At 38.5% G+C, this 12,116-nt stretch overlaps 1 protein-coding gene across 1 annotated transcript in view; it reads right to left on the bottom strand.

Moving 5' to 3' along the window:
• Positions 1 to 1,002: 1,002 nt before the first annotated feature.
• The window catches only part of LOC140736633 (testicular spindle-associated protein SHCBP1L-like), an 86,460-nt gene continuing 75,346 nt past the window's right edge, over positions 1,003 to 12,116 (bottom strand). The window contains exons 9-10 of the mRNA XM_073062449.1: positions 5,527 to 5,649; positions 1,003 to 1,248 (exon numbers count right to left, since the gene is read on the bottom strand). Of these exons, the coding sequence (XP_072918550.1) occupies positions 1,003 to 1,248; positions 5,527 to 5,649 (369 nt within the window). The remainder of the gene's footprint in view (positions 1,249 to 5,526; positions 5,650 to 12,116) is intronic.

Here is a 12,116-nt window from a genome sequence, read left to right as displayed (position 1 = left end):
ATTCATTCAGCAATGCCATTGCCTGTTCTTGCTGGAAGAGTTGAGAGATGATTTTAAAATATAATCCAGGATCTACATCATTAAGTTTCATTTGACATTTGTAGTGTACCTGTGATATTACAGAAACAACTATCATTTGAATTCAAGAATCAGTTTACTATCAATTATAATCACTTGCATTTTAGATGTCAGCAGTAGATGATGTAATAAAGCAGCTTTAAATCAGTAAGACTTATTGATACAGATTTATTTCAAATTTGTAAATAATTTTGAAAGTTTGTAATTCTGTAGAGGTTAAATACCTAAATACATTGCTCACAAGGTAATCTCAAAAGACACTGCAATTCAAACATCATTTAATGAAATAAGTACATACTCCATTATACCCTTAAATAACTACAAACTGTACTGAAAAGTACATTATTTCATTGGTTGATGGTTAGTACTTTTAGATGTTAGGCTGCAAAGACCTTTATTAAGCTTCAGGGCTTCAGGTTATATCTGTGTGGATGAATCTGAGCCATTCTTTGACTTTTTTTTCCCCTTCTGAAAATCAGTACCATTTCAATGCCTTTGTATATGTTTGTAACAAATTCTAAATGTTCAACCTTTCTGCTCTTAAATATAAACTGAATCAAACGAGTGTGGAAATACCATAAACTCAGGTGGCAAAGGGAAGTTGCAAGTAAACAATCAGCTTTAAATGTATATTTTTTTTTCCTAAAGCTTGCAGCAGAAAGCTGGAAATTTAAACAAGTTTAAAGCACAGATTAAGGAACTTCCCGACATAGTGACAGAGAAGTTAGTTTACATAGTTTTGTATACTGAACTATATTTTTGATTTGTTTTGAATTTATATCTGAGCTGTATTCCTTTCTTAAACAATGTACTTCCTGCAAATAAAAAGATGAAACAATTGCCAACTCAGAGTTACAAATCTGAGTTTGGCTCAAGGCAAATTGATCAGGATTTCTAACCCTGTAGTACTTCATATTAGCATAATTAACAAACAATTACACCTATTTCTCCCATTGAATTGTTTTCAAATTTATTATTATTCATTTCAAGACTCAAATTCTGCATTGCTTTCAAAAGATCGTCTCCTTTGTCACCTCCTGCAGCACACTCCAATACACCTTCATCTGCATCATGGCAATGTCTACCATCTGGCTGAATTATGGTAATACCATAGCCATTATTGGAGTGAACGTAATTATTATGGAGTTTCAGTTTTGGTGGTGGCAGAACCTGAAAAAAATATTTCATACAATTAAATATCAGGTGATGTCTCAGGACTGCCCTCAACCACATGCATAATCTTTATGGAAACTTTCCCTCCTGCCAAAGAAATGAATATTGATTACAGTAAACCATCTCATGACATTTCACAAATTCATCACCAAAGAATGAGAAATGGGTCACAGAATTTAGTTGCTTTGCACCTGCAGAAATGTCCACTGACCTAAAACCAATGCCACTAACACCACATTAACAAAAAGAGAGCTTTGAGCCCCACCCTCAACCAATTGTAGCAATATTTAAAGGATCAATTAAAAGTTAATTACTAACTTAACAACTGCTCTATAGAAATTAGATTCTTGTAAATTTATAAACTTTGAAAATATTAAAAGTTAATTACTTGACAGGAATTGGTGAGTCATGTTCAGTAAGTTTTAAGTTTTCTGTGGTACTCAACTGTCTGGAGATTTTGGGTGTTTCAGAGCCCCCCCCCCCCCCCCCCGGGAGTACAACAAAGAGAATGAAAGAGCATTCTCTGGGCAACCTCCTGGAAGAGGAAGGTAGTATGGGTACTCAGCAGAAGCCAGAGCCATCAAAGGTCTTCCAATAAACTTGATTCTGATCTAGCTGCTTCCCATTCAGTAAATGAGATTCTCAAACAGGCCCTGTGCAATGCTTATACATAATTATTGCTGGACAAGCTTTATCTATAGGTATTATTCTCAAGATTACTCCCAGTGTCAAGTGCAAGTTAGAAGTATGGAGAAAAATCCTATTGATATGACTTGAGATATAATGTAATGGGGGGGAGAAGGAGATTTGGATTCCTTATGTTAGGACTGCTTCTGGGAGATGGGGTCAATTCAAACTGGTCCTAAGCTATCCTGGGGCCAGTGTCCTGCAAGCACTGTTAAGACAGTAGTGTTTGCTAGTGTTGTTCAAGATGGTTTAAATTTGAATGGCAGGGATGCATGGAATTTGAGCAGGAAGATTAGATGGGAAAACAAAAATGTAAGGTAAAAGTAGAAGAGCAGGAGGCAAATAGAGCCACAAAATAAATGTTGTTATTGTTAAAAGGGCAAGTGGGAAGGCATCATCTCTAAATAAGATGAATTAACTAAATTTAAATAGCTTTGATAGTGTTGCTCTTTTGGAGATGTAGCTGCAGGGAATGAAGAATGGAAGATCCAGGTTATTATTTAGGAAGGAAAGGCAGGAAGGGATGGGGTGACATTTCAGTAAAGTGGGAAATCAGTATCATAGTGGACAAAGATGTTGCTTATCAACATCAAGATGTGGAATCATTCTGGGTGGGGGTTGTCTACAAGTCTCATGTTGATGTAGGGGCCTAAATAATTAGAAATGCAACTAGCAAGTGTTCAATATCATTTTGGGTGACAAATCTGCGTACATATTTGTCAAACCAAATTGTCAATGATACTGTGGAAGAGAAATTTCTGAACTATTTGCATGGAGTTTATTTTGGCCAATACATTAAGGGCACAAATAACAAGAAAAATGAATTCTAGCTGGATGAATGTGCAATGAAGAATAAATAATTAACAATCTAGCTCCATGGTATCTCTGGGGAAAAAATAATCACAATATATTAAGAGTGTGTGAAATCACTGAATTGGAATTGAGAATCCTGAATCTAAACAAAGGAAATGACAAAGCCATGATGCACAAGATAGGAACTTTATTAAATGGATCAATGTGAAATGGCTATATGCAATATTTTAAATGTTTTATCTGAAGTACATTTCAGAATGCACAGAGCTAAGTCACAAAAGAGGGCACATTTATGGGTTAAGAAGGGAATTAAGAATATTATTAGAATCAAAGGGGTGATATATGAAATTGCCAGGAAAAGCAGTAAACTTGAGGATTAGGGGCAATTCAGCAAAGAATAAACAAATTAAAAGGAAGGCAAATGTGAGAATAAACTTGCAGGTAACATAAAAACACCAAAATGACTCGTATAAATATGTGAAGAAAAAAGGTTGGTAAAGATCAATTTAGATCCTTTATAGTGCAGGATAATGTAACTGTAACCTCAACTGGTATACAAAGTATCAAGGGGAAATATAATCCCATGGCTGACTGCCTCTCAGAGCCAGCCATTGAGGCCATACACATAGGGGTTGACTATGTGTATGTTGATTTCAGCTTATGCCCGAGAGTGAGACGATGATCTGAATTACAGGGAAGTGTAGTCACCCTGATGTTGCAGGAGGCAAGTAGCTGGGTGACTGTCAGGAGAAATGAAAATGTGAATAGGCAGTAGCACCCCTTTGGTCATTCTCAAAAGTAAGTATACAGTTTTCGATACTGTTGTGGGAGATGACCTCCCAGGGGAATGCCACAGGGACCAGGTTGCTGGCACTGAGCATGGGCCCATGGTGCAGAAGGTAAAGATGGAGAAGAGGGGAGTGATAGTGATAGGGGACTCAATTGTCAGGAAAAGACAGGAGATTCTGTAGATGTGAATGGAACACCTTGATGGTAAGTTGCCTCCCAGGGGCCAGTGTCAGGGACATCTCTGATCATTTCCACAGCATTTAAGACAGCGAGGAAGAGCAGCCAAATCTCTTGGTACATATTGGTACCAATGTACCAATAGATAGATAGATAGATACTTTATTCATCCCCATGGGGAAATTCAACTTTTTTCCAATGTCCCATACACTTGTTGTAGCAAAACTAATTACATACAATACTTAACTCAGTAAAAAAATATGATATGCATCTAAATCATCATCTCAAAAAGCATTAATAATAGCTTTTCAATATACAATGACCTTGGATGACCTTCCACCATTTTGTGTGTATAATATCTGGCTTCTGGCAACAGATTCTCAATTCAACATGTTATAACCCATATTGTTAAAATGGCAAAGAAAAACAACATTTTCAGGAGTAAAACATGAACTTAAATCTTTGGAATAGTTTGGAATTTAAAATACTGGCCAGAAAACAATGGAGAATATTTGGCTGCAAGTAAGCTACTGAATTTACCAATAACTTTCATGTTGGGAAGAATGAATTCCAACCTTGGTACAAAGAATAATAATTATCTCCTGCTCTTTTTGATTTAAACATGACTACCAAGCCAAATGTCAGGAATTTTACAGTGTATACCCATTAGAGGCATCAGTTGGCTGCCCAACTGAAATCATTAGCCGAGCCCTTCATACAACTGTCTCATCCACCTGCCTGGCTATAATCTATGTATAATCTCATAATAAGCAACATTATATGAAGTGTTTTCATCTGAGTTTGTGCTGCAAATCTAAAATTTGAAAATGATTTGATCTTAGTCTTCCACAAGTTAGGCCAAGTAGTTAGGACTTGAGAAATTTCTTTATCCAGAACGTTGTTAAATGTGAAATGTAAATAATGAGAAGCAGTTGAGGCTAACTGCATGGATGCCTTTAAGAGAATTCTAAATAACTACATAAAGAATCGAATCAAACAACGTGCCAATAGGTTAGACGAAGAAATCTGGGCTTATTCAGGGTATAAATACTGATATATGTCAGTTGGTTATGAATTAATTGCTTTAGTGAGATATACTGGAAACTTTTAAGTGTGATGTATACAGTTCTGGCATATACACACCCAAGGTGATATGCTTTACTACTGGATACACAAACTCAGAAATTTTTTATTTTATATACGAATTTCAGCTCCAAGCCAAGTGCATGGTTATGGTTGCTGTGGTACCTTCATGGTCCCAGGTTTCAGCCCCGATTTCTGGTAATTTTACATAGTACTATGTAATTTTAACCAGTAATTGGGCATTCTGAACTCGAGAGGGTTACAAAATAGCCAAGGCTCTAATTCCTCATTGCTATTTAATGACCTGCATACTGTTTTATGGTGTCATGAACTGAGAATGGGATTGAGTTCACTGGTGTTTTTTCCAAAGGCCCATGATGATTATTAAGCAGCAACCAACAACTTAAAGAATGTGGGGAAATAAGAAAACATTATGTGAGAGGTCAAAAATTACACCTTCTTTAACGTATTACCAAATAATGGCTAAAATCTAGTTTAATGATTTAAAACAGAACACTGTACTTGCAATGTTCATGTTTTAGTAGATTATTTAACAAAAACAATGGCCTTTTGTAGCACAAAATCTAATATAATTACATTTTAACAGCAAATAGTTCAATGTCTCCATTGCTAAATTGTTTCCAATGTAATCACCTCTCTAGAATTAAAATATTCTTTAAAAATATTTGTGTTAGTAGGTATTAATGAAAATTATATTTATCTTACCTTCATCTTAATTCCACCTAACATGCTCTTGAGGGCATCAGAACTTTTAACATTACTGCATTTGTGTATATCATTTCCTTCTAAAAAAGCAACACTTCCTGGATATAGCTCCACTCCTGGACCCTGTAAAAATAATGTTTCAAAGTTCAACTTCAATATATTCAGTTCTGGATTTAATATTTTTGTGCTTACTTAAACCTCTTGATAATTAAAATATCAAATTCTGTGGAAAATTGAATTAAAATGAAATGCTATTAAATCAATTAAGCTGAACAATCACATTTCAATAAGGGAAAAGGCACTCAATAAAAGAATACCTATTTACATGCCATTTGTGTCCCCTTTTCCATTGTCACAATGGCCTGACCATGGATAGGACTATAAGATATATGATCAGAATTGGGCCAATTAGCCCTTTGAACCTATTCCACCATTCCATCATAGCTGATCTAGTTTCCTCTCAGCTGCCATCTGCCACCTGCCTTTTCCCCGTATTCCTTTGTGCCCTGACTAATCAAGAATCTATTAACCTCTGCCTTAAATATACCCAATGACTTAACCTCCACAGCCGCTTGTAGCAACAATGAGTTCTACAGATTCACCACTCTCTGGCTAAAGAAATTCCTCACCTCTATTCTAAAAGGACACCCTTCCATTCTGAGGCTATGTCCACTGGTTTTAGACTCTCCCATGACAGGAAACACCTCCACATCCATTTTGTCAAGGCCTTTGAACATTCGATACGTTTCAGTGATCCCACTCATTCATCTGAATTCCAGTAAGTACAGGCCCAAAGCTATCAAATGGTCCTCATACGAAAAGCCTTTCAATCCCAGAAATATATCCGTGATCTCCTTTGAACTCTCTCCAATGTCAGCACATTCAGAACAGCTCACAGTACTAGTGAGGCCTCACCAGTGCCTTAAAAGCCTTAACATTATATTCTTACTTCGTATTTTAGTTCTCTCAAAATGAACGCTAACATTGCATTTGCCTTCCTCCCCACCGACTCAATCTGCAATTAACCTTTAGGGAATCCTGTACGAGGACTCCCAAGTCCAAGTCCCTTTGCACCTCAGATTTTTGAATTTCCTCTCCATTTAGAAAATAGTCTATGCTTTTCTTTCTTCTAATGAAGTGCATGACCAAACACTTTTCTGATACTATATTCCTTCTGCCACTTCTTTGCTTATTCTCCTAATCTGTTTAAGTCTTGCTGCAACTTCTCCACTTCCTCAACACTACCTGCTCCTCCACCTATCTCCGTATGGTCTGTAAACTTGGCCACAAAGCCATCTATTCCACCATCAAATCATTGATTATATAGGGTTAAAAAAAGCAGTCCCAATACAGACCCCTGTGAAATACCACTAGCATCAACAACCAACCAGAAAAGCCTCCATTTTTTTCTCCACTCTTTGCCTTCTGTCAATCAACCAAAGCTCTAGCCATGCTAGTATCTTTCCTGTAATACCATGGGCTCTTGTTCAGCAGCCACGTGTGTCACACCTTGTCAAAGGCCTTCTGAAAATCCAAGTACGCAACATCGACCAATTCTCCTTTGTCTATCGTGTTTGCTGTTGTGTGCTGGGGCAGCAGGCTGAGGGTAGCAGACACCAACAGAATCAACAAACTATTTTGTAAGGCCAGTGATGTTGTGGGGGTGGAACTGGACTCTCTGACGGTGGTGGCTGAAAAGAGGATGCTGTCCAAGTTGCATGCCATCTTGGACAATGTCTTCCATTCACTCCATAATGTACTGGTTAGGCACAGGAGTACATTCAGCCAGAGACTCATTCCACCGAGATACAACACTGAGCGTCATAGGAAGTCATTCCTGCCTGTGGCCATCAAACTTTACAACTCCTCCCTCGGAGTGTCAGACACCTGAGCCAATAGGCTGGTCCTGGACTTATTTCCACTTGGCATAATTTACCTATTATTATTTAATTATTTATTGTTTTATATTGCTATATTTCTACACTATTCTTGGTTGGTGTGACTGTAACAAAACCTAATTTCCCTCGGGATCAATAAAGTATGTCTGTCTGTGTCTATTCAGTTTGTTATTTCTTCAAAGAATTCCAACAGATTTATCAGGCAATGTTTTCCTTTAATGAAACGATGCGGACTTCAGCCTATTTTAGCATGTGCATCCAAGAACCTTGAAACTACATCCTTAACAATCGACTCTAACATCTTCCCTCTACTGGAGGCCAGGCTAACTGGCCTACAAGTACCTTTCTTCTGCCTCTCACCTTTCCTGAAGAGTGGAGTGACATTTGTAACTTTCTATTTCTCTAGAACCATGCCAGAATTTATTGATTCTTGCAAGATAATTACTAACCCCTTCAAAATCTCTTCAGCCACCTCTTTCAGAACCCTGGGGCGAGGACCATTTGGTCTAGGTGACTTTTCTACCCTCAGACCTTTTAATATCCAAGCACCTTCTCTCTAGTAATGGCAACTTCACTCACCTCTGCCTCCTGACACTCTTGAACTTCTGGCATCTGGCCATTGTCTTCCACAGTGAAGACTGATGCAAAATACTTATTCAGTTCATCTGCCATTTCCTTGTCCCCCATTACTACCTCTCTAGCATTATTTTCCAGTGGTCCAATATTGACTCACCTCTTCTTTACACTTTATATATCTTTAGAAACTTTTGATAACCTCTTTAATACTATTGGCTAGCTTACCTTTGTATTCCATCTTTTTCTAATTATGACTTTTGTAGTTACCTTTTATTGGTTTTTAAAAGCTTCAGTCCTCCAACTTTCCACTACTTTTTGCTACATTATGTGTCCTCTCTTTGGTTTTTATGTTGGCTTTGACTTCTTGTTAGCCACAGTTGTGTCATCCTGCCTTTAGAATAATTCTTCTTTAGAACATATCTATCCTGTGTCTTCCAAATTGGTCCCAGAAACTCCAGTCATTGCTGCTCTGCCATTATCCCTGCTGGTGTCCCTTTCTGAACAATTTTGGTCAGCTCCACTCTCATGTCTCTGTGATTCCCTCTACTCCACTGTAAAACTGATACTTTTTTTTTCTCTTCAAATTGCAGAATGAATTCTATCATATTATGATCACTGCCTCCTAAGGGTTCCTTTCCCTTAAGCTCTCTAATCAATTCTAGTTCATTGCACAACACCGAATCCAGAATAGCTGATCCCCTAGTTGGCTCAACCATGAGCTGCTCAAAAAAGTTATATCATAGACATTCTACAAATTCTCCTGTGGGTTCCAGCACCAATCTGATTTTCCCAGTCTACCTGCATATTGAAATCCCCCGTAACTACTGTAACATTGCCTTTTTGAGATGCATTTTCTATTTTCCATTGTAATAGGTACATCATATCTTTGCTATTGTTTGGAGGTCAGTGTTTAATTACTCTCATCAGGGTTTTTTTTTTACCCTTGCAGTTTCTTAGTTCTATCCACAATGATTCTACATCTTCCGATCCCATGTCATCTCTTTCTAATGATTTGATTTCATTTTTATTAACCAACAGAAGCAAACTCATCCCCTCTGCCTACCTGCCTGTCCTTTCAATACAATGTGTATCCTTGGATGTTTAGCTCCCAGCTATTATCTTCTTTCAGCCACAATTCAATGATGCTCACAACGTCATAAGTGCCAATCTGTAACTGTGCTACCAGTTATTCTACCTTATTCCATATACTGCATGCATTCAAATATAACACCTTCAGTCCTGTATTCATCACCTTTTATGATTTTGCTCCTATTACATTGCAATTCATCCCAATGACTGCAATTTTGCTCATTCATAAGCCTCCCCTTGCTAGCTGTCTTACTACACAATGACTCTGTTTAAAACATTGAAACATAGAAAACCCTACAGCACAATACAGGCCCTTTGGCCCACAAAACTGTGCCGAACATGTCCTTATATTAGAAATTACCAAGGGTTACCCAAAGCACTCTATTTTTCTAAGTTCCATGTACCTGACCAGGACTCTCTTAAGAGACCCTATCGTATCCGCCTCCACCACCGTTGCCAGCAGCCCATGCCACGCAATCACCATGTTCTGTGTAAAAAAACCTTACCCCTGATATCTCATCTGTACCTACTTCCAAGCACCTTAAACCTGTGTCCTCTCATGCTAGCCATTTCAGCCCTGGGAAAAAGCCTCTGACTATCCACACGATCAATGCCTCTCATCATCTTATACACCTCTATCAGGTCACCTCTCATCCTCTGTTGCCTCAAGAAAAAAAGGCCAAGTTCATTCAACCTATTCTCATAAGGCATGCACCCCAATGCAGGCAACATCCTTGTAAGTCTCCTCTGCACCCTTTCTATGGTTTCCACATCCTTACTGTAGTGAGACGACCAGAACCAAGCACAGTACTCCAAACACAAGTGGTGTCTGACCAGGGTCCTACATAGCTGCAACATTATCTCTCAGCTCCTAAACTCAATCCCACGATTGATGAAGGCCAATGCACTGTATGCTTTCTTAACCACAGAGTCAACCTGCACAGCAGCTATGAGTGTCCTATGGACTCAGACCGCAAGATCCCTTTGATCCTCCACACTGCAAAGAGTCTTATCATTAATACTATATTCGGTCATCATATTTGACCTACCAAAATGAACCACCTCAAACTTATCTGGGTTGAACTCCTAATGCCACTTCTCAGCCCAGTTTTTCATCCTATCAATGTCCCGCTGTAGCCTCTGACAGTCGTCCACACTATCCATAACACCCCCAACCTTAGTGTCATCAGCAAATTTACTAACCCATCCCTCTACTTCTTCATCCAGGTCATTTATAAAAATCATGGAGAGTAGGGGTCCCGGAACAGATCCCTGAGACATACCATTGGTCACCGACCTCCATGCAGAATATGACCAGTCTACAACCACACTTTGCCTTCTGTGGGCAAGCCAGTTCTGGATCCACAAAGCAATGTCTCCTTGGATCCCATGCCTCCTTACTTTCTCAATAAGCCTTGCATGGGGTACCTTGTCAAATGCCTTGCTGAAATCCATATACACCACATCTACTGCTCTACCTTCATCAATGTGTTTAGTCACATCCTCATAAATTCAATCAGGCCCGTAAGGCATGACCTGCCTTTCACAAAGCCATGCTGAGTATTCCTAATCATATTATGCCTCTCCAAATGTTCATAAATCCTGCCTCTCAGGATCTTCTCCATCAACTTACCAACTACTGAAGTAAGACTCACTGGTCTCTAATTTCCTGAGTTATCTCTACTCTTTTTCTTGAATAATGGAACAACATCTGCAACTCTCCAATCCTCCAGAACCTCTCCTGTCCCCAATGATGATGCAAAGATCATCGCCACAGGCTCAGCAATCTCCTCTCTGCCTCCCACAGTAGCCTGGGGTACATCTCATTCGGTCCTGGCAACTTATTCAACTTGATGCTTTCCAAAAGCTCCAGCACATCCTCTTTCTTAATATCTACATGCTCAAGCTTTTCAGTCTGCTGCAAGTCATCACTACTATCACCAAGATCCTTTTCCATAGTAAATACTGAAGTAAAGTACAGTATTCATTAAGTACCTCTGCTATTTCCCCTGGTTTCATGTGCACTTTCCCACTATCACACTTGATAGGTCCTATTTTTTCAGTTCTTATCCTCTTGCTCTTTACATACTTGTAGAATGCCTTGGGATTTTCCTTAATCCTGCCCATCAAGGCCTTCTTCTGGCTCTCCTAATCTCCTTCTTAAGCTCCTTCCTGCTAGCCTTATAATCTTCTAGATCTCTAACATTACCTAGCTCTCTGAACCTTTTGTAAGCTTTTCTTTTCTTCTTGACTAGACTTAGTACAGCCTTTGTACACCACGGTTCCTGCACCCTACCATAACTTCCCTGTCTCATTGGAACGTACCCATGCAGAAGCCACACAAATTTTCCCTGAACATTTGCCACATTTCTTCCGTACTTTATCCTGAGAACAACTGTTTCCAATTTAAGCTTCCTGCCTGATAGCCTCATAATTCCCCTTACTCCAATTAAACACTTTTCTAACTTGACTGTTCCTATCTCTCTCCAATGCTATTGTAAAGGAGATAGAATTATGAACACTATCTCCAAAATGCTCTCCCACTGAGAGATCTGACACCCGACCAGATTCATTTCCCAATACCAAATAAAGTACAGCCTCTCCTCTTGTTGGCTTATCTACATATTGTGTCAAGAAACCTTCCTGCACACACCTAACAAACTCCACCCCATCTAAACCCTTTGCTCTAGGGAGATGCCAATCGATACTTGGGAAATTAAAATCTCCCATCATGACAACTCTGTTAGATAGATAGATAGATAGATAGATAGATAGATAGATAGTTAGATAGATACTTTATTCATCCCCATGGGGAAATTCAACATTTTTTCCAATGTCCCATACACTTATTGTAGCAAAACTAATTACATACAATACTTAACTCAGTAAAAATATGATATGCATCTAAAATCACCCTCTCAAAAAGCATTAATAATAGCTTTTAAAAAGTTCTTAAGTAGTTTACTTAAATACATTGAGTCCTAACCCCGACACTTTAACATATCTTACTCCTGGCGGTTGAACTGT

This window comes from Hemitrygon akajei, chromosome 12 (genome assembly GCF_048418815.1).
Source record: "Hemitrygon akajei chromosome 12, sHemAka1.3, whole genome shotgun sequence".
NCBI classification, from domain to species: domain Eukaryota; kingdom Metazoa; phylum Chordata; class Chondrichthyes; order Myliobatiformes; family Dasyatidae; genus Hemitrygon; species Hemitrygon akajei.
The sequence above is the reverse complement of the archived record's forward strand: the minus strand, read 5'-3'. Positions and strand labels throughout refer to the sequence as shown.